The sequence below is a fragment of the Panulirus ornatus genome, chromosome 32, assembly GCF_036320965.1.
Source record: "Panulirus ornatus isolate Po-2019 chromosome 32, ASM3632096v1, whole genome shotgun sequence".
NCBI classification, from domain to species: domain Eukaryota; kingdom Metazoa; phylum Arthropoda; class Malacostraca; order Decapoda; family Palinuridae; genus Panulirus; species Panulirus ornatus.
In genome coordinates, this window is record NC_092255.1 from 18729787 (window position 1) to 18753137 (window position 23351).

The window sequence follows — 23351 nt, forward strand, 5'->3', positions numbered from 1 at the left end:
TAAAAGTATAAACGATATAAAGGTATGCGTTGTGGACAATCACGCATCAACAACCCTAAGTGAGGCAAAGTACTTTTCCTTCAACGGGATTGTTGCTGAAATATGGAAGGATTTGCCAATGAGAGTGGCTGAAAGTAGTGCAATGGATACGTTTGAGAACAGACTATATGAATACTTCGCTTCAAGTTCACGCCTCACATTAGTTGCGCCACCGTTGTCACAATGATAATATATGGTAGGTTATTCTCAGTGAATGATCTGTATGCTGTCTTACTTTTACCACACTAATCTGTGAGTTTCGGATCCCTTCCACTATCACAAACAGCCTCGAAAGGATCCATTGGTCTTTGGCTGTTTGAACTCCTTTGTATTTATTTATATTATGCTGATAACCTGAGTAGTTACAATAGCAATAGAACGAGTGGTACGAAGAAAACAGTGAAGGATGTTGGGAGGTGTACTGGTGGTGTGTAGAGAGCAGTGAAGGATGGTGGGAGGTGTACTGGTGGTGTATAGAGAGCAGTGAAGGAGGGTGGGAAATGTACCAGGGAAGACAGCAATGCAGAAGGTGCTCTGTTCCTACGTTGGTTCGACCTAGAGAACTGGAGCTGACCACAGCTGGTGTAGGGCTTCACCATTACGGTACGAGCAAGGCCAAACATCCCAAAGTTGCTGAACTCATTCATACCAAGATTTAAGCCAGAGTTAAGGGTATTTCAACCATTCGTGACCCCTAACTGTTCACTTCTTTAGGAGCATTAGATTTATGATCATGCATTATCTTAACCTGTCCTTAGCTTCATAGCTCACGAATAGTGACCATATTGAGTGCGTCGTTATCTTCTTTATATACAACAGAAGGAACTGTAGACAGATCCAAAAAGATTGTTCTGAATTGAGAGATGGTAGAGACCGAGAATGATGTCATTTTAAAGATACCATTGAATATTTTCCTGAGAAACTTGTTTATATTAGAAATCAGAAACAGTTATTAACCCGAGGTTAGTAAGACTAGAAATAGGATATGTCAATAAACCTTTATTCATTAAAGTAGTATTCAAATTACATAAAGCCATGTCAACATGATCTCGCTGTCATATCTGCTGGGTCATTAAAGGCGTGTCAACACCTGGTTTGGTCTCTGGAACTCTCTTGATAAGTAAAGCTTTATCACAAAGTCTATATAATTTGATTTATACATTTCTATAAATCAGTTAAAGTCTTCGATATTGTATTCATCAACCAGAGAGCAAGTCGTCCATGACAGATGCTCTACACACCTAGACCAGGTAGCAGGAGACAGCGGGAGTGTGGCTGCTGGACGCCACTAGTACACACGGTAGGAGACAGCGTGCTCTGGGTTGTTTTCAACACGGAGGAGCTCAGCGTCAAGGGGAGCAGCAGGGGCGGCGGAGGCGTAAGTGAGGGCGGGGTGACCAGCGTAGGTGGGGAGGCCGGCAGTGTAGGGAAGAGCTGAGCCCATCATGGTTGGGTAAGCGAAGTTGAAGGGAGCAGAGAAGCCATAGGGAAAGCGGAGGAAAGATTCGGGGTCGGAGACGATAACAGAGCGCCTCTTGCGAGCGGCAGGGGCTTCGGCAGGTGCGGCCTCTTCTTCAGCGGCAGGGGCTGCTGCAGCTGCTGCCTCGTCGTGAGCGGCCTGGTGAGCGGCCCTAGCGGTGGCGACTTCTTCAGTGTAGTCAATGTACTTGGGTTCAGGTGCGGCAGCGGGAGCAGCTGCGGCCTCGTGAGCGGCCAGATGTTCAGCCCTTGCGGCGGCCACATCTTCAGCGTAGTCGAGGAATTCAGCGGCGGTAGCCTCAGGCAGGTTAGTGCCTTCGACGCGGTATCCCTTGGCATCGGCTACGTAGTGCTGGGTCTGAACATTACCGTCGGCGTCCAGGTAGTTGAATGAGCCACGCACATTGCCGAAGGCGTCACGGATCTCAGCGCGGTTGTTGAAACCACCGTTGAATCCGAAGGCGTACTGGCCGAATTCGTCCCGAGAATTGTACTGGGAATGGATGGGTGCAATAGAAGAGAAGGGAGCCATGTTGTAAGCCAAAGGTATCGGAGCCTTAGCCTCGAGTTCTACAGGTTCCTCAGCCAGAGCCTTCATGAGTGGCAGACCAGGATAAAGTCCTGGGTACAATGGCAGCTGGGCACTGCTGCACGCAGCAACGGCCGCAAGACACAACACGGTCTGCAATGATAATTAGATTTCAATTCCATCTCTCAAAAGCATTATGCTTAGTATATCTATATACACTTCACGAATATTTGCCTGCATGCACCTATATACTTGTAGGTATCTCATCATTATAGCATTAACAAGCGGGAACTTACCAGAGCGTTCATGTTGACACAGGAGAGAGAGAGGAGCTGTCTGATGCTGGCTGCTGTGACCACGTCTTATATACCGGTCGGAGCATCCTCACCCCATCTGCCTTGACAAAAAAAACCGAGGGTGGAGCTTCGCGAGGAGTTACATAACGATGGAAGTACCGTTCATTTATAGAGCATCTTGCTTGTATGAAGGGGTGCTGGCGATATTCTTTTGTTCGCTTCCTCTTGATCAAGCAATGGTCGCATACACAGTGTGTCTGTGTGTGTGTTTTTAGAATTACCATAAACACCTGAAAGGGTTTATTATCATTCGATTGGTGGATGTGGCTGGATGCTCACGACCTTAATGTGTGATAGGCCTGAAGCCCAAACATCAAACCAGCGTCGGATAAGCAGTTTTTCAACAGAACGAAATAACTGTTTACATAAGCCTTGGAGAATTGAAAGGCGTGAATAATTTGAAACATGAATTGAGCTACGTTTTCGAGGAGAGACTTCAAAGTTGGAAACATAAGTGATCTGTAAGGTTAACATTGTTATCATTACGCTGACATTTCCTACTAGGTGGGACCTGATTAAGTGTATGTTGTCAATGTAAATTTGCGACTCTTCCTGTGATTTGTATAGTAATCTGAAATCGGTCTTTGCGTCACCTGGTGGCTGTTTGACACTAGCATTATCATATACGTTTTGTGTAAGTTAGAGGTTTATGGAATTCAATAGAATAGATTTTTTAGCAGATCCCATTGTTAGAGGGTTATATTGTGGTGGGCAGTGGTGGTGGGGCCATCAACTTAGGTGGTGATGCTGGTGGTGCCAGTGGCGTAGCTGTGGCCAGGGCTAGGGCTAAGGCACTACTGAAGACGAGTTCTACCGGTGGCAGCGGCGTGGCTGAGGACGAGAGGCACCGCTGTAGGTGCTGTTACCGGTGCCAGCGCCATAGCTGAGGGCGGGGGCACTGCTGGAGACGGTGTTGCCTGTGGCAGCAGCGTAATTAGATGGGGGCTGGTGATGCAGAGAAGTGAGGAGGAGCCTACAGCGACACAGTGAGGATAGAGAAGCCGTATGAGAAACGGTAAGGAGAGTAATCATGGAGGATAGAAGTGTCAGCGAAGGGTTGATTGATGCTGGGGTCGGGGAAGCGATGATGAAGTGCTCATGGAATGTCACCTTGGGGACGTAGGGTGGATTCAGGGTCGTCCGGTTCTGTTCCATATGGATTTACGAATGTCCACTGCGGGTGCTAGGGGTATGCTGGGCCGGCTGGTGTCCCACACGAACTCGAGATAATACCATGTGGACTAATGGGGTGTCTTGGGGGGTTGTCTCAAGAACAGGACCATCCAGAAGTAAACTGCTTGAATGCTAGGGCATCGACCGACTTGATTCTCACATTGCCTTGAGGACGCAACATCACACGGTCATAGCGCCAGGGGTCTTGCTGTGGTCTTGAGAGAGAGTGTGTGGCAGTGTATTACCCCGCCCATGATGTCGCAGGCGAGGGAGGGGGACTCGCTCTGATGCGGGAGGGTAAAAGGTTCGTCGACGTGAGGGGAGTACCTTACTCGCCTCACCGTTGGTCTCACCACCACCACCAGCAGTTGAAGCAGCAGGAGAGAGAGAGAAGAGAGAGAGAGAGAGAGAGAGAGAGAGAGAGAGAGAGAGAGAGAGAGAGAGAGAGAGAGAGAGAGAGACTCTCCCTGCTGCAATACTGAAAAGGATATGATAAAGTATTCCATTTCACTCATACAGTTTTGCACGTCTGTCTGTGTCGTGGTGACATGATTGAATGACCTATTTGCACTGTACGGGGAGGGAGTTTGACGCTTGCGGGGCTTAGTTTTGGCCTTACGGTAAGCTATAAGCCGTATGATGAATATTCTCTCATCGATGTATTGGAAAATATATCTCTCATATTCCTTAACTATTCTCTTAAAGCTGACGCACCGAAAGGTTATCAGAAGCGACGTGTATATCGTTGAATATCACGACCATCAGGTACGAAGAGCCATTAAAGCAGAGATGGTCAGTTGCAAGTTGGACATTCCTCCTTGAGGCGGAGGTCAACCTTCCCGCTGGTCATGTTCCCTCCCGTCCCCGAGCTAAGGGTGGCGTCAGGTCGTCACGTCTGAGGCCCTATAGCCTTCCCGCTGGTCATGTTCCCTCCCGTCCCCAAGCCAAGGATGGCGTCAGGTCGTCACGCCTGAGGCCCTATAGCCTTCCCGCTGGTCATGTTCCCTCCCGTCCCCAAAGCCAAGGGTGGCGTCAGCTCACACAGTGTGTGGAGTCGCGCCTGAGGCCATATAGCCTTCCCTCCCGCTGATCATCTTCCCTCCCATTTTAAAGAGCCTAGAGTACCGACAGCCGGCCCTCTCGTGGTGCTCTCGTGGTGAGGTTTTGGAGGTACAATTGTCTCATAATAACAGGCAGAAGAAAGATTAAGAAGACTGCGAAAAAAAAAGGAGACTGAAATAGGATATCACAACGTTTTTCTTTATTAAAAGAACCGAAATCATCATCAGCATCGTGGGAAGAGGGCGAAACTCTGTATTACGTAAGGCAGGAGGCAGTCCCTCACCCAGCAAGAGGATGGGTGGCAGACGTTCCCTGGAGCCAAGGTCATCATCATCATCATCATCCACCGTAGCGCCTCCCTCGGACAGTCCTGGATGACCAGTGATAGAGTGGACCTCAGTGTATAGAGAGAGATGGAGGAAATGGTGTGTAAAGAGCAGTGAAGGATTATGTTAGGAGGGTACTAATAGTGTGCAAGGGAGCAGTGAGGGATTATGTTAGGAGGGTACTAATGGTGTGCAAGGAGCAGTGAAGAATCATGTGAGGGGGTACTAATAGTGTGTAGGGAGCAGTGAGGGATTATGTTATGAGGGCACTAATGGTGTACAGGGAGCAGTGAAGGATTATATTAGGGGGGGACTAATAGGATGCAGGGAGCAGTGAAGGATTATTAGGGGGTACTAATGGTATGCAGGGAGCAGTGAAGGATTATCAGGGGGTACTAATGGTGTGCAAGGGAGCAGTGAATGATTATGTTAGGAGGGTACTAATGGTGTGCAGGGAGCAGTGAAGGATTGTGGTGAGGGGCACCGGTGGTGTGATGAGGGTGTAGTTAAGAGCGTAGTGAAGATGAGGTTGATATGGAGATGAGTGTGTCATGAGCAATTGTCCCTGGCCCCCGACCTACAAAGGTCCTTTTTTTAAGGACAGGTGTTGCCAAGACTGTAGTGAAGATTAGGGTGCGGCACAGTCAGCCACTGGGGTCGAGGGCTCATTGAAGATTAGCGTGTAGCGAAGATGGGCTTTGAGCTTATCCGTTAGAGCCAGGTCATTGGAGTCTGAGACCGTAAAGCAGATGCGGATGTAGTAAATATGGCTTTTTGAACTGACCCATAAATGTATATTGAAGATAAGGGAGTAGTCAAGGTGAGGATCTGGTAAAGATGAGGATTGTACAGAGGATGAGGGTGCAATGAGGATGGCGATTGACCTGAGCAATAAGGGTCTAGTGCAATGAAGATGGCCTCTTAAGTGATTAAGATCTAACCCTCTGTTTCTTTAAAGATTCTCCAGGCCCTAACCTGGATCGGACCCCTCGTCTGTGGACTTCCCGTACGTCCTTGCCTGTATATAAGGGCACTGTACATGAGCTCCATCAGGCCTCAAGCACCCCACTACAGGTCATATCACACTATGAACAACCTATTGATGAACTAGTGAACAATACTGTCACCTTATGTTTTGAGAAATTCATTTTGCAATACCATACACTTTCAGTATTCGACCACACCTTGCTTAAGCGTTTCCCTACCTCCTTTCATTTCATCATTCAATCTACCATGTCCCAGTCACCACACCTACCCTGCACATCAGCAGCTTTTCTAAGTATACTCTCTCACATCTCGGATTCCACTTTTTTCTAAACTCACCACCAGCTTTCACACGCGCCCTCACCACCAGCACTGAATCTTCGTAATTTTGTGGATGGTAGTTGCGTAGTCTTACAATTGTATGTGATGCACATGAAACAATCTGTGGCTGAAATAAAGCATTAAATGGTTCTGAATCTATCACTCTCCATCATATTTGCTACTGAGAGAGAGGCGCCATCACACTCAAATTCTCTATACATTCGATAACCTTAAATCAGTCCAGAAAAGTCTTTGGCCTGATGTTCATTATACCCTCATCTTTATACCCTTACAGGTGAGGTCAAAGGCTACATTAACTTCAACCTTATCTTTTGTATATACATCCCTTGGAGTAGAGGACTGAGCCCTGGTAATGCCTGTTTTCTACGATTTCATGGGCCAGCACACTATGTCTGCTTTCTTAAGGGAGAGAAAGAGATTAGCTGACTTGGAATTCTTACCCTGAATTCGCCGGGGCTTTCATCTTCAACAGCGGTAAATCTCGTCTTTCAACTAAACATCTTCTTGCCATCCATTTCCAGGCATCTGGAGCGCCATACAGTTGTCCTTTTTATGACACAACCCAGCTCCTCTGAATTCCTTCACTGAGGCACGGAGAGATGTGTTCGACCAGACAAAACCAATGAAAGAAAAACGTTCGTCCAACCCAGGATGTTTTGCTGCAGCGGTTGGTAGAAGGGCTCCGTCTTCCAGGCTGGGAGCTGCTGGACCGCCAGTAAAAACTAGCCCAGCAACAAACTCACGTTCTGGAGCTCTGGAATCGGACACTGGACAATGACAGCAGAATTAGGCACCCTTTATGAACCGCGCGACTCATGGTTTCCAGAGATCGTAAAAGAGATGACCAAATGCAACTGCAGGAGGCTGGTTGGCTACTGTGGCAGATGCCAGCGTAAGGAAGCTGGCTGGAGTTGCACAAGAATTTGTAAATGCAAATCTGATGAATAATCTTTGATAACCAAACCTTCATACCTGGAAATTTTTTCAAGTTACATAGGCATGAGATACACCAATCATAATGATTTTAAAAGTCCTATAACATGCTGTGATGATATTGCCTTTTAGTCTCTTTGGTAGAGGACAAATAGAGAGATCCTATTTAGTGTTGCACTCGAGATTTGCAAAATATTGAAAGTAAGAAATAAAGTCACCTTACGAGCCCTTAAATGCCCATCTCGACCGTTTGCATGAAAGTCAAATGACTTAGCTTGAAAAATAAAAAATCACCAGAATAAAAAAACATTGAAAGGCATAGTTCTTTTTTCAGCATGACCTCATCCTTCTGTTTAGCTGCCCAAGTTTTGGAAGAAATCTCTTTGATGTCAGCAAAATAGGGAACAGAACCGAACGGTGGCGTTTGGCAATTGTATCAAGCCCCGAGAACGAACGGAATGGGAGGGTCGATAAGTCTGGAAGTAGAACATAAACCTTCCAAGATGTGAGAGCAGAGTACATCATGCAAGGACAAACCAGACCCTCGTACGACTGGGGCAACTGTCCACATGAGACATTAGTCGTCTGAATGGAAACACCGCGGCTCTGGAAGCGAGACTTGGCAATTTGTGTAATATGAAGTTTCAAGTCCATTCTAATTGTTACGATGATATGATGGTTTGTTAAGATGATGAAATTATGAGAGGGGTCTAGGAGAGAGACTTGGGCAGAAACTGAGTTCTAAGAGTCATTAAACTTACTTAGGTTGTCCTTGCCCCAGTGGGAAGTCCTGGCGAGGTGTGAGTTTACTAGTGGCAGTTGAGACGCAAGTGGAGTAAAAGTTGATTGAGTGGAATCATTATCAGTAACTTAAGGTGTACCGCTGCCCACCTTTTACTTCAAGAACCTCCCACCGAAAATCAAAGACAGGGGTACGAGCCACATCCTTCTCCCAGAATAAACAAACACATGATTCTCCCAATGAATACTTCATGGACATGAAAGCCTTTATTTCACGTACCTTCCCTGGACCCCCGAGCCGATCACAATATCCTTCCCCTTAGGAGTGATGGTAAGAAAACTCCATGTAAGCGATTGGAATTGAGCTTTATGAACTTATACCCTATAACATCCAGTTATGCAACCACTGCGCATTGCATAAAGTACCCATGTATTACCAACGGTACAAGATGAGGGGACGAACAGGATCAACTGTGAAACTCACAGTTACCGCTGTATATGTTTGTAAGTCTTCAGTGTATAATTCCAAACTACAGCTGCTTAACAACCTCAGCCTCACCCTTGATCCTCCTACAGGAAGCAGTGTTTATATCTCTGCAAAGGCCACTACAATCCCATTGGACGGGGTTACTCTAAACGTTGGTACATTATCACCATAACTAGGCTTCGTCTAGCTCTTCAAAACTGACGCTCATAGGTGTGGCAACAGTGCTCTGTGTGTGGATTAGGCTAGCGCTGTTGCCGGCAACACTTAACCGTGGCTTTGAAAAATATAAGCCGCTGCAAAAAGATACCATTACGTAAGTCTCCTTACATGATGTGATCTGCATAGGCGACAGTCGTTGTTGCTAGGCGTTCGGGCTGCCGGCACAGCGTATATAGTTAGGGGTCCAAGGTAGACGGTCAGGACGGGAAGCTCAGCCGAAGGTCTCGACTCGCATTAGCCAACAACACAGGACGATGTTTCGGTCTGCTTACGTCTCAACCAGACGCTGATGAAGTGGGCGAGAAATATTTTCAAGATCGTTTGGAATTATCAGCCTATGACCATTTCAGATGAAATCCATGAACAAGTCTGTCTCTTTTTTTTTTTCTTTTGACCTAGAGAAATACCATGTATTATCGTGAAAGTTTAATGACATGACAGCTATATCATTAAACCAGAATGGTGTCTTTACTGCTGGCCCAAATGCCTCGGATACCCAAGCGTTTGCCCATCTAAACCTGGGGTACAGCATCAAGTGAAAAGGTTACACCGCGTCCCATACCCTGCAAATGGAAAAAAAAAAACACGACCAGTTCTCTTGCCTTTGTCTGTGAGCCTTCATCTGGAACCAACAAACCTCTGGGTATATTTCACCAGAGAAGATCATTTGCGAATCTTAAATGACATCAGGGACACATACATTAGTCCAGATTACAGGAGCTGTGAGATATATGGGAAATCTGTCCAGAGAACTGAACGACAAACTGCAAGAATGTGGTGGACTTTGATGATATATCACATTGCTGAGTACGTCGTCTTGCACTATGATCTTGGAACTCTGATGACAAAGATGACTTTCTGTAGATTTTCTACCCTGTATACACCGACTCTCGTGTATGATTTCAAGAATCGCTTTATGTTCTTACGTTAGGAATTTCAAGTCATATGTAGACATACATGTCTTACGAATAATGTTGCCTCAGACGAGAAGGATATCGGGACACTGTACTCATCACTTCATTTGCGCAAAAAGTTGTATACATTAATGGCACTTCCATACGTATGTAAGACCATTTACACTAAACCCTTATTTTTTCCTCGTTTTTTCCACCATCCAGGTAAGTAGGATGGATTGTTTCAGCTGGTATATAAGACGTGGTCACAACAGCCACCAGCAGACAGCTCCTCCCTCCTGTGCCAACATGAACGCTCTGGTAAGTTCCATCTTGCTGATACCTAGGTTTTCAGATGTTTATATGTATATACGCCCGTGCAGTTTCATATTAGTGATGTATATAAGAGTATTTTGTATTATTCTCTGAGAGAAGATATTTAAATACATATTAATTGTTATCATTGCAGACGGTGTTTTCTCTTGCGGTTGTTGCTGTGTGCAGCGGTGCCCAGCTGCCATGGTTTCCAGGAATGTATGGTGCGTACCCCGGTTTCCACCCATGGTACAGGAGTGGTATGCCACTCATGCCTCAACCCACCATGAAGGCTATGGCTCCCGGTCCTATGGCTTATAACATGGCTCCCATCGCCGCTATGGCACCTATCTACTCCCAGTATGGTGCTCAGAACGAATTCGGTCAGTATTCCTTCGGCTACAACGCTGGTCTCAGCGCCCGCAATGAGATGCGTGACGCCTTCGGCAATGTGCGCGGCTCATACAACTACCTGGACACCGACGGTAAGGTGCAGACCCAGCACTACGTAGCCGATGCCCTGGGCTACCGTGTGGCCGGCACCAACCTGCCCGAGTACACCCCAGAGGTCGCCGCCGCCAGGGCCGCCCACCAGGCAGCTCACAACGAGGCTACAGCTGCCGCCTCCGCCAAACCTACGTCCCCGTAGAGGCGCTGCGTTATACCCGCCTCCTACGCCGACTCTCCCACGATTTTCTTATGGTTTCTCTACTCTCCTGAACATCGCCCTACACAACCACCTTCCCTACCGACGCTGCAGCTCCTTACATCACTACCTCAGCTTCTCTGCCTCAGCTACAGTCCATAACGTAGAGCACCTCCGTCACATTGTTTCCCACAACGCGAGATAAAAAGACGTCTCCTGCTATCTGGTCCAGCGTGTAGAGCACCTGTCGTGGAGGATTTGGTCTCTGACTGACGCGAGAGAAATATTGATTTTCAAGTTTGAGTTGTCATGAGAACTTCAGTCCTCAAACCAAGTGTTGACACGCCTTTAAGACCGAGTTGATATCATAGGAACACGATCATGCTGACTTGACCTGATGAATTCTTCATTTTCTTTGATGAATAAAATATTGCTGTCATATTTCCCTGATTTTCATGAACCTTGGATTTGGACGTAGTTTGAGAGGCTTATTTCTCCCATAGCAGAGTTCCGAAAGGACATTTAGTATATTTTCTATGTTCTACATACGTCTATCTTGATCTGTCCATAGCTTGTTGCTATGTATCTTGAATTTTGTATATACAGTATAGAAACTATATCAGAAATAATGATCACGTCTCTGCGTGTGTGTAGATGCCCTCAGGCAAAACAAACTGCCAACAGTACGCCTCCCACCATCCTTCACTGCTCTCTACACACCACCAGTACACCTCCCACCATCCTTCACTGCTCTCTACACACGACCAGTACGCCTTCCACCATCCTTCACTGCTCTCTACACACCACCAGTACACCTCCCACCAGCCTTCACTGCTCTCTACACACCACCAGTACACCTCCCACCATCCTTCACTGCTCTCTACACACCACCAGTACACCTCCCACCATCATTTACTGTTCTCTACACACCACCAGTACACCTTCCACCATCCTACACTCCCCCGCCGTTACCTTAACTATACCATACACACATCCTTAGGTCTGCTTCATCCCTGGTCACTCTATAGAGCACTGGCGAGCAGGACACTGCTGTGGATAACCTTGATTCCAGGGGACGTCTGTACTCACCTTGCTGAACCAATAGTTACTACACCTCTTATAGACTTTAAACCTCATTTCGCAGTGTTAGATTGTTATACTTATCATTACAGGTGTTCAATTCAGTATTGGCCTTGGCGAAGAAACGTTAAGATCCTGATGGGTTTGTCGTGTGCTCGGATTTCATCCTCATGATCGCTAAATGAGGTGGGAACCAACGAGGTCACACAGCATAATGAGGACGATGCTCTCATGAAAGAAGAGAACAACAGACAGCATAATGAGGACGATGCTCTCATGAGAGAACAACAGACAGCATAATGAGGACGATGCTCTTATGGAAGAAGAGAACAACAGACAGCATAATGGGGACGATGCTCTCATGAAAGAGGAGAACGACAGACAGCATAATGAGGACGATGCTCTCATGAAAGAAGAGAACAATAGACAGCATAATGAGGACGATGCTCTCATGAAAGAAGAGAACAATAGACAGCATAATGAGAACGATGCTCTCATGAAAGAAGAGAACAACAGACAGCATAATGAGGACGATGCTCTCATGAGAGAACAACAGACAGCATAATGAGGACGATGCTCTCATGAAAGAAGAGAACAACAGACAGCATAATGAGGACGATGCTTTCATGAGAGAACGACAGACAGCATAATGAGGACGATGCTCTCATGAAAGAAGAGAACAACAGACAGCATAATGAGGAGGATGCTCTCATGAGAGAAGAGAACAACAGACAGCATAATGAGGACGATGCTCTCATGAAAGAAGAGAACAACAGACAGCATAATGAGGACGATGCTTTCATGAGAGAACAACAGACAGCATAATGAGGACGATGTTCTCATGAAAGAGGAGAACAACAGACAGCATAAAGAGGACGATGCTCTCATGAGAGAAGAGAACAACAGACAGCATAATGAGGACGATGCTCTCATGAGAGAAGAGAACAACAGACAGCATAATGAGGACGATGCTCTCATGAAAGAAAAGAACAACAGACAGCATAATGAGGACGATGCTCTCATGAAAGAACAACAGACAGCATAATGAGGACGATGCTCTCATGGAAGAAGAGAACAACACCGCCACCACCACTGGACGTCGCCACTCATGGCTCAGGGACGGGAGGGAGGATGACCAGCGGAAAGGCTCCACAGAGCCCCAGGCGTGACCCCGCCCAGGCAGGAATGTATACCCCAGTAGTACGCGTACGTTGCCAACTCGGTCCTTAAGAAGTGACCTCGGGAGCGCGCAAAGGCTACCGCCCTCCCCAGGAGGTTCATTCTGGACGCACAAGGAAAACATTGGACGCCCCTGAATCCACTCTACATCGCCAAGGTTACATGCCACCGACCTCTCGCTACCCGACACCCCCGGAGTCAGTCAACCCATCGCGACCACTTCCACCCTCACCGTTTACTCTCTCAGCACCTTCTCGTATACGGCCTCTCTGCTCCCCTTGAGAATCGTTAATTAAGAGGTGATTCCTCTAAACTGATTTCGTTATTGTATCTAATGGTGGTTTCCATGAGTTTGTCAACTACGGACGTGAAGCTAATTGGGCAATAATTTCCGACAGCGTCTTATTATCATTAGTAATACTATTATCATTATCATCATTATTATCATTATCATTGTTATCATTATTATTATCATTATCATTATTATCATTATTATTACTATTATTATTATTATCGTTATTATTATTATTATTATTATTATCATTGCTATTATTATCACTGATAATATTATTATCATGATAATAACAATAATAGTAATAATAGTAATGATAATTATCATTATTATTATTATCATTATAATCATTATTATTATTATTATTATTATTATTAGGTTTCATCTTGCTCATCACAAACTAATTGTCAGAATCGGTTAAAACCTGTTGCTCTGCGTGATGTGACTGAAAAAAAAAATCTTAAAAAGTGGTCTTTCGAAAATACGGGTTTCTGAGGGCAATATACGTATATGGTAATTAAAATGTTATCAGACGTTACATGTTACGGGTGCCATACGTCATTAGTTAGGGGTCCCAGTGATGATGTGGACGGGTAACTCAGATGAAGGTCCCGACTCCCATTACCTAGTAAGACAGGACGATGTCTCTGTCCACTGACGTCTCATCCAGACACTGATGCATTTGGTGAGACGTATCTTCAGACTCCTCAACACGCATCAACTGACATTCATACATCCTTCATCCATTTATGTCATTCTAGTCATTTTTTGTTCCCGTGAAAAAGAAAATGAATAAAATCAAGATCATTGAGTTGTGATAGTATATGTATTCTGGTTTCCTGTACCATGCTCCTATGAGGCTTGCCCTTCTAACCATGTAATGCAGGAGCCGTGAAAAGGTTACCTGTAAACCATACCCAGCCGGCACGCAAAAACTGGTACAGTTTTTTTGTAGGTTGACTTTTCTTACAGACTTACGCATTTTTGTACCGACCCCGCCCTTATTGTTGCTATATAGCACAATTTTTTTGGGGGGATCATTCAGGTAGGGGGTTAGGCTCCAGAGACAGGTATATAAGACGTGGTCACAACAGCCACCAGCAGACAGCTCCTCCCTCCAGTGTCAACATGAACGCTCTGGTAAGTCCTGTCTTACTAATACTTTGGTTTTACAGAGATTTGAAATAATGCACGACATTGTAGGCACATATCAGTGGTTACTATGTTATAATGCTCTAGTAGTTTGTGAGGATTATCATTAAAAGACAACTCTAATCATTGCAGACAGTGCTTTCTCTTGCTGCCGTTGCTGTGTGCAGCGTGGCTCAGATGCCATGGTATCCAGGACTCTATGGCGCGTACCCCGGTCTCCACCCATGGTTCAGAAGTGGTATGCCACTCATCCCACAACCCACCATGAAGGCTATGGCTCCTGTACGTATGGCTTATAACATGGCTCCCATCGCCGCTATGACACCTATCTACTCCCAATATGGTGCTCAGAACGAGTTCGGTCAGTATTCCTTCGGCTACAACGCTGGTCTCAGCGCCCGCAATGAGATGCGTGACGCCTTCGGCAATGTGCGCGGCTCATACAACTACCTGGACACCGATGGCAAGGTACAGACCCAGCACTACGTGTCTGATGCCCTGGGCTACCGTGTGTCCGGCACCAACCTGCCCGAGTACACTCCAGAGGTCGCCGCCGCTAGGACCGCCCACCAGGCAGCTCACAACGAGGCTACAGCTTGCCGCCTCCGCCAAACCTACGTCCCCGTAGAGGCGCTGCGTTATACCCACCTACGTCGACTCTCCCACGATTTTCATATGGTTTCTCCACTCTCCTGAACATCGCCCTACACAACCACCTTCCCTACCGACGCTGCAGCTCCTTACATCACTACCTCAGCTTCTCTGCCTCAGCTACCGTCCATAACGTAGAGCACCTCCGTCACATTGTTTCCCACAACGCGAGATAAAAAGACGTCTCCTGCTATCTGGTCCAGCGTGTAGAGCACCTGTCGTGGAGGATTTGGTCTCTGACTGACGCGAGAGAAATATTGATTTTCAAGTTTGAGTTGTCATGAGAACTTCAGTCCTCAAACCAAGTGTTGACATGCCTTTAAGACCGAGTTGATATCACAGGGACATGATCATGCTGACTTGACCTGATGAAGTCTTCATTTTCTTTGATGAATAAAATATTGCTGTCATATTTCCTGATTTTCATGAACCTTGGATTTGGACGTAGTTTGAGAGGCTTATTTCTCCCATAGCAGAGTTCCGAAAGGACATTTAGTATATTTTCTATGTTCTATATACGTCTATCTCGATCTGTCCATAGCTTGTTGCTATATATCCTGAATTTTGTATATACAGTATAGAAACTATATCAGAAATAATGATCACGTCTCTGCATGTGTGTAGATGCCCTCAGGCAAAACAAACTGCCAACAGTACACCTCCCACCATCCTTCACTGCTCTGTACACACCACCAGTACACCTCCCACCATCCTTCACTGCTCTCTACACACGACCAGTACGCCTTCCACCATCCTTCACTACTCTCTACACACCACCAGTACACCTTCCACCATCCTTCACTGCTCTCTACACACCACCAGTACACCTCCCACCATCCTTCACTGCTCTCTACACACGACCAGTACGCCTTCCACCATCATTTACTGTTCTCTACACACCACCAGTACACCTTCCACCATCCTACACTCCCCCGCCGTTACCTTAACTATACCATACACACATCCTTAGGTCTGCTTCATCCTGGTCACTCTATAGAGCACTGGCGAGCAGGACACTGCTGTGGATAACCTTGATTCCAGGGGACGTCTGTACTCACCTTGCTGAACCAATAGTTACTACACCTCTTATAGACTTTAAACCTCATTTCGCAGTGTTAGATTGTTATTACTTATCATTACAGGTGTTCAATTCAGTATTGGCCTTGGCGAAGAAACGTTAAGATCCTGATGGGTTTGTCGTGTGCTCGGATTTCATCCTCATGATCGCTAAATGAGGTGGGAACCAACGAGGTCACACAGCATAATGAGGACGTGCTCTCATGAAAGAAGAGAACAACAGACAGATAATGAGGACGATGCTCTCATGAGAGAACAACAGGACAGCATAATGAGGACGATGCTCTCATGGAAGAAGAGAACAACAGACAGCATAATGGGGACGATGCTCTCATGGAAGAAGAGAACAACAGACAGCATAATGGGGACGATGCTCTCATGAAAGAAGAGAACAATAGACAGCATAATGAGGACGATGCTTCATGAAAGAAGAGAACAATAGACAGCATAATGAGGACGATGCTTCATGAAAGAAGAGAACAACAGACAGCATAATGAGGACGATGCTCTCATGGAAGAAGAGAACAACAGACAGCATAATGAGGACGTGCTCTCATGAAAGAAGAGAACAACAGACAGCATAATGAGGACGATGCTTTCATGAGAGAACGACAGACAGCATAATGAGGACGATGCTCTCATGAAAGAAGAGAACAACAGACAGCATAATGAGGACGATGCTCTCATGGAAGAAGAGAACAACAGACAGCATAATGAGGACGATGCTCTCATGAAAGAAGAGAACAACAGGACAGCATAATGAGGACGATGCTTTCATGAGAGAACAACAGGACAGCATAATGAGGACGATGCTCTCATGAAAGAAGAGAACAACAGACAGCATAATGAGGACGTGCTCTCATGAAAGAAGAGAACAACAGACAGCATATGAGGACGATGCTCTCATGAGAGAAGAGAACAACAGACAGCATAATGAGGACGATGCTCTCATGAAAGAAGAGAACAACAGACAGCATAATGAGGACGATGCTCTCATGAAAGAACAACAGACAGCATAATGAGGACGATGCTTCATGAAAGAAGAGAACAACACCGCCACCACCACTGGACGTCGCCACTTATGGCTCAGGGACGGGAGGGAGGATGACCAGCGGAAAGGCTCCACAGAGCCCCAGGCGTGACCCCGCCCAGGCAGGAATGTATACCCCAGTAGTACGCGTACGTTGCCAACTCGGTCCTTAAGTGACCTCGGGAGCGCGCAAAGGCTACCGCCCTCCCCAGGAGGTTCATTCTGGACGCACAAGGAAAACATTGGACGCCCCTGAATCCACTCTACATCGCCAAGGTTACATGCCACCGACCTCTCGCTACCCGACACCCCCGGAGTCAGTCAACCCATCGCGACCACTTCCACCCTCACCGTTTACTCTCTCAGCACCTTCTCGTATACGGCCTCTCTGCTCCCCTTGAGAATCGTTAATTAAGAGGTGATTCCTCTAAACTGATTTCGTTATTGTATCTAATGGTGGTTTCCATGAGTTTGTCAACTACGGACGTGAAGCTAATTGGGCAATAATTTCCGACAGCGTCTTATTATGGACGATGTTTCAGTCCACGACGTTTCAAAAAGACTGTCATGAATAGGTGTGAAGTAGTTTTAGAATCGTTAACAGAAATCAGCTGACATCTATACATCCTTCATTCGATTATTACATTCCAATCATTTTTGTTCCAGTGAAAATGAAATCAATATTATGATCATTAAGTTGTGATGGCACATTTCCTCGTATTCCTGTAGCTTGATCCAAGAAAGCTGTCCCTCTATAATCCTGTAATGCAGGAGCCGTGGAAAGGTTACCCGTATCCCATACCCAGGCGGTACGTAAAAACTGGTACAGTTTGTGGTAGGTTGACTTTTCTTCCAGAGTTACGCATATTTGTTCGACCCCGCCCTGTTTGTTGCTACATAGTATCGATTTTTTGGGTTCATTCAGGTAGAGGGTTAGGTTCCTGAGACAGGTATATAAGACGTGGTCACAACAGCCACCAGCAGACAGCTCCTCCCTCCAGTGTCAACATGAACGCTCTGGTAAGTCCCGTCTTACTAATACTTTGGTTTTACAGAGATTTGAAATAATGCACGACATTGTAGGCACATATCAGTGGGTACTATGTTATAATGCTCTAGTAGTTTATGAGGATTATTATTAAGAGATAACTCTAATCATTGCAGACAGTGCTTTCTCTTGCTGCCGTTGCTGTGTGCAGCGTGGCTCAGATGCCATGGTATCCAGGACTCTATGGTGCGTACCCCGGTCTCCACCCATGGTTCAGAAGTGGTATGCCACTCATCCCACAAGCCACAATGAAGGCTATGGGTCCCGTACCTATGGCTTATAACATGGCTCCCATCGCCGCTATGGCACCTATCTACTCCCAGTATGGTGCTCAGAACGAGTTCGGTCAGTATTCCTTCGGCTACAACGCTGGTCTCAGCGCTCGCAATGAGATGCGTGACGTCTTCGGCAATGTGCGCGGCTCATACAACTACCTGGACACCGACGGCAAAGTGCAGACCCAGCAGTACGTGTCTGATGCCCTGGGCTACCGTGTGTCCGGCACCAACCTGCCTGAGTACACTCCAGAGGTCGCCGCCGCTAGGGCCGCCCACCAGGCAGCTCACAAGGAGGCTACAGCTGCCACCTCTGCCGCTCCCAAAACTCCTTAGAGAGGCTGCCTTAGAGCCGCCTTTGACTCCCACCCCTTTCTACCTACGCTGAAGCTCCTAGCATCGCCACCTGCACTAGTTATTCCAATCTCAGATTTGCCTTTACTGCCCCTTTAGCCGTCCGTTGCCTTCATTCCAGTATTCAGATCCCCGATTAAGCTGTCTCTTACGGCAAGAAACAAGCGTCGTTGAATCAGCCATGGTTCCCCTGTCTCTTGACTTGGTCTAGGTGTGTAGAGCACTTGTCATGGAGGACTTGATCTCTGACTGATACGAACATAATATTGGAGACTGTTTGATCTTCAAGAATGGTCAAATTACACTTCAAAAGAATTAAACAAAGTAACTTAAGGTATCATGAGAGTATCAGACTTCGTAACAAATGTTGACACGCCTTTATGACCAAGCGGGTAGCGTACGGAGATCATGTTGACTCCACACAATCATACAATATTTTTTGATAAATAAATGATCACCGATATACTTCCCTTGTTTTTATCAACATTGATCTAATATGTGATATGTTCCTATTACTTCATTCTAATATACTTGAGTTTTGATCTTGAGAATGTAACATGCCATCAAATTATTGCTTAAGGAGACACTGTAGTTGATATTTTCTGTTATACACATTCATTCTTCTTTCAACAAATCTTGCCATTTATATAGAAAAGACACCATAGGGAAAGATTTCAGGGGTCATACGATATAAGGAAAGAATACCATATAGTCTAGTCACCAGTTCTTGGGAGCAGAAACCGAGGAAATATCTATTAGGTGGAAGTGAAACAGCGTTAGGGTAAGGCTAATGGGTCAAGTGATAATAAGTATGTTGATTTTGTCGACATGTTGAATTATAATCCCATCGAAAGATTCAGGAAAAATATAGAGATTTTCAGAAAGAGAAATGGTCAGAATATGACTTTTAGAGGCACTAACAGATTTAGGTCTTCCGGACGCTCTTGCATTCGCTCCTTCTGAGAGTTACCACACTCCTAAGTAAGTATATACTCCTGTCTACCACACCTCACCTCAACACTATCACCACTAGCTCCCTCTCTGGCAACTCTTCATACCTATCATGTTACTGGCGCAGCCTTCCCGCTTAACTGAATAGTGTGTTTTCCGGAGATATATATTCCCTAAGCAGCCAACCATTTCAGCAGTGCCAAGGAAATGAAAGAATTATCGTCAAATATGTATGGGGGTTAGTGATCGTGCTGAAGTCAATTTCCTCGCCATGTCTATAGGCTGACGAAGAGAGACACGGGAGCGCCATTTTATGGTATAAATGATATTTGACTAGGTTGTAACTGCCCTCCCAAGTGAAATATGATGGAGTAGAATCACTGTTAATAACTAGTACTGTAATCTGAGTAGGGTTTACATCTATCCTGGATATTCCTCCATCTATCCATCTTGTCTTCAGAAAAGGTAGTGTCCCTTGGGGGAAGCACAAGCATGGCTGCACCCTTTGTTTTTGTCTTCCAGAATGTAAAAACACATGAATTTCCGTTGTCGAGCAAAATATCTGACTGCGAAATAAATGACAACAGAGCAAGTGCTCCTGTGTGGCACATAGAGGTGCGCCCTGCCCAACAATGAGTATTTTTTGAAAGATGATCATCCGTTCAGTAGTTTCAGGGGCAGTATCAAATAGTGACTAGTTTTCAACGATTTTTTTGTCTAATTTTGTTTGTGTGGGATGTTTCTGTTCGTAACATACACTCTGTTAGTGGCTTTTGAGCAGTGTAGAATGAAGAACGATTGGTCCTGCTAGTCGAATGGACTCGGGTGATGCCAGCCATTACCTGCTGTTGCATTAATTGTAATGTGTTGTATTTACTGTAGTCTAATCTTCCTTCTCTCATCAATGCTTTCATGTTGTCTAATTCATACTTTTGAGATGATGATTAAGTGAGTGCATACTAATTACATTCAGAATCGTGTTGTATGCATGACACATGAATTTGACACAGATATCGTGAATATGGACAAGTATGTATAGGATTATAATGACAAAGAAAATCATCAATAGTTAGTAATATTACAGTTTAAGTCCTCATGAAACATGCATATATACACTTGTGGTCAGATATATCACACTTAATCACGCTAAAATATCCACAGTGTTACGACAGGTGGCTAATTCTTCGGAATTCTGATATTTCAGTTAAAATCACAAATTCTCAGGAACATCAAAAGGACATAAACACGCATATTTCAGTTGTCCTTCCGAACACCAACTGAAGCCCAGACCGATGACTGTATCGAGGAGTGAATATAATACGCAGAAATTCCATGCAAGTGACTGAAGTGGAGTTTCACAAAATTGTGTGTGATACACATGCAAATATTCTATCTTAACGTCATAAATAACTTTCATATTTTCTTGAAAAAAATAACATATTCTCTACATCAACGGACAGGCAAACATTTAAACTCCTGTGTAAACAACGCTACGAGATCAAAAGATAGGATCAGGTCTGAGATTCACAGTTACAACTGTATAAACCTGTAACAGTCTCAAAGTATTATACTAAGATACATCTGCAAGACAACCTCAGCAATCACCCTTGGTGCACCTACAGGAAACATGTTTATAACCTCTGCAGTGGCCACTAATATCCCGTTGTTGTGCGTGATTTGACTTTGGTAAACAGTCACCGTGGCTAGGCTTCGTCTGGCTCTTCATAAACTGACTGCCAGTGACGCCAGCAGTAGTTTATGTGTTTTAGCGTTTTTTAGCTTAAAGCTGTTGCTCAGTTAATTGTGGCTTTTGAGAATAAAGCCTCTTTCAAACTTAGTGTTTACAAATGATGGGGGACTTCATTGTAAATGTTGGCAGGCGTGCGTGTTAAGATTGACCCACGTATTTAGTTTGGGTCTCAGGTGACGGTCTGGCCGGGATGCTCAGATCCTTTACTCAAATTAACCGATAACACAGGACGATGTTTCAGTCTACTGACATTTCAAAAAGACTGTCATGAATTAGGTGTGAAGTAGTTTCAGAATCGTCAACAGAAATCAGCTGACATCTATACATCCTTCATCCGATTATTACATTCCAATCATTTTTGTTCCAATAAAGATAGAATTAATTATGAAATCATTAAGTTGTAATGGCATATTCCCTCTTGTTCCTGTAGCTTGATCCAAGAAAGCTGCCGTTCTATAATCCTGTAATGCAGGAGCCGTGGAAAGGTTACCCATATCCCATACCCAGGCGGTACGTAAAAACTGGTACAGTTTGTGGTAGGTTGACTTTTCTTCCAGAGTTACGCATATTTGTTCGACCCCGCCCTGTTTGTTGCTACATAGTATCGATTTTTTGGGTTCATTCAGGTAGAGGGTTAGGCTCCTGAGACAGGTATATAAGACGTGGTCACAACAGCCACCAGCAGACAGCTCCTCCCTCCAGTGTCAACATGAACGCTCTGGTAAGTCCCGTCTTACTAATACTTTGGTTTTACAGAGATTTGAAATAATGCACGACATTGTAGGCACATATCAGTGGGTATTATGTTATAATGCTCTAGTAGTTTATGAGGATTATTATTAAAAGATAACTCTAATCATTGCAGACAGTGCTTTCTCTTGCTGCCGTTGCTGTGTGCAGCGTGGCTCAGATGCCATGGTATCCAGGACTCTATGGTGCGTACCCCGGTCTCCACCCATGGTTCAGAAGTGGTATGCCACTCATCCCACAAGGCCACCATGAAGGCTATGGGTCCCGTACCTATGGCTTATAACATGGCTCCCATCGCCGCTATGGCACCTATCTACTCCCAGTATGGTGCTCAGAACGAGTTCGGTCAGTATTCCTTCGGCTACAACGCTGGTCTCAGCGCCCGCAATGAGATGCGTGACGCCTTCGGCAATGTGCGCGGCTCATACAACTACCTGGACACCGACGGCAAAGTGCAGACCCAGCAGTACGTGTCTGATGCCCTGGGCTACCGTGTGGCAGGCACCAACTTGCCCGAGTACACTCCAGAGGTCGCCGCCGCTAGGGCCGCCCACCAGGCAGCTCACAACGAGGCTGCAGCTGCCACCTCTGCCGCTCCCAAAACTCCTTAGAGAGGCTGCCTTAGAGCCACCTTTGACTCCCGCCCCTTTCTACCTACGCTGAAGCTCCTGGCATCACCACCTACACTAGTTATTCCAATCTCAGATTTGCCTTCACTGCCCCTTTAGCCGTCCGTCGCCTTCCTTACAGTGTTCAGAACCCCGATTAAGCTGTCTCCTACAGCAAGGAACAAGCGTCGTTGAATCAGCCATGGTTCCCCTGTCTCTTGACTTGGTCTAGGTGTGTAGAGCACTTGTCATGGAGGACTTGATCTCTGACTGATACGAACATAATATTGGAGACTGTTTGATCTGCAAGAATGATCAAATTACACTTTAAAAGAATTAAACAAAGTAACTTAAGGTATCATGAGAGTATCAGACTTCGTAACAAATGTTGACACGCCTTTATGACCAAGCGGGTAGCGTACGGAGATCATGTTGACTCCACTCAATCATACAATATTTTTTGATAAATAAATGATCACCGATATACTTCCCTTGTTTTTATCAACATTGATCTAGAATGTGATATGTTCCTATGACTTCTTTCTAATATACTTGAGTTTTGATCTTGAGAATGTAACATGCCAGCAAATTATTGCTTAAGGAGACACTGTAGTTGATATTTTCTGTTGT

At 45.5% G+C, this 23351-nt stretch overlaps 6 protein-coding genes across 6 annotated transcripts in view; 4 read left to right on the forward strand and 2 right to left on the reverse strand.

Moving 5' to 3' along the window:
- The window catches only part of LOC139759112 (ras GTPase-activating-like protein IQGAP1), a 424460-nt gene that overhangs the window by 106267 nt on the left and 294842 nt on the right, over nt 1-23351 (forward strand). The gene's annotated exons all lie outside the window — the stretch shown is intronic.
- LOC139759091 (uncharacterized) overlaps nt 1-23351 on the reverse strand; it is a 112507-nt gene that overhangs the window by 20194 nt on the left and 68962 nt on the right. The gene's annotated exons all lie outside the window — the stretch shown is intronic.
- On the reverse strand, nt 1019-2439 carry LOC139759310 (uncharacterized). Its single transcript, XM_071681438.1, has 2 exons — nt 2344-2439; nt 1019-2200 (listed from the first exon to the last, which is right to left on the reverse strand). The coding sequence occupies exons 1-2, from the start codon at nt 2353-2355 to the stop codon at nt 1328-1330; spliced, it is 885 nt and encodes a 294-aa protein (XP_071537539.1). The 5' UTR covers nt 2356-2439; the 3' UTR covers nt 1019-1327.
- LOC139759311 (uncharacterized) lies at nt 14180-15276 on the forward strand. Its single transcript, XM_071681439.1, has 2 exons — nt 14180-14215; nt 14360-15276. The coding sequence occupies exons 1-2, from the start codon at nt 14204-14206 to the stop codon at nt 14921-14923; spliced, it is 576 nt and encodes a 191-aa protein (XP_071537540.1). The 5' UTR covers nt 14180-14203; the 3' UTR covers nt 14924-15276.
- Nucleotides 17976-19118, forward strand: LOC139759312 (uncharacterized). Its single transcript, XM_071681440.1, has 2 exons — nt 17976-18005; nt 18150-19118. Exons 1-2 carry the CDS (start codon nt 17994-17996, stop codon nt 18642-18644), a joined length of 507 nt encoding a protein of 168 aa, XP_071537541.1. The 5' UTR covers nt 17976-17993; the 3' UTR covers nt 18645-19118.
- LOC139759313 (cuticle protein 6-like) lies at nt 22052-23201 on the forward strand. The gene is made up of 2 exons (XM_071681441.1): nt 22052-22084; nt 22229-23201. The coding sequence occupies exon 2, from the start codon at nt 22296-22298 to the stop codon at nt 22722-22724; it is 429 nt and encodes a 142-aa protein (XP_071537542.1). The 5' UTR covers nt 22052-22084; nt 22229-22295; the 3' UTR covers nt 22725-23201.

What these genes read in the sequence shown, in the direction of transcription:
- LOC139759313 (XM_071681441.1), top strand. Translation starts at nt 22,296, where the DNA reads ATGGTGCGTACCCCGGTCTCCACCCATGGTTCAGAAGTGGTATGCCAC.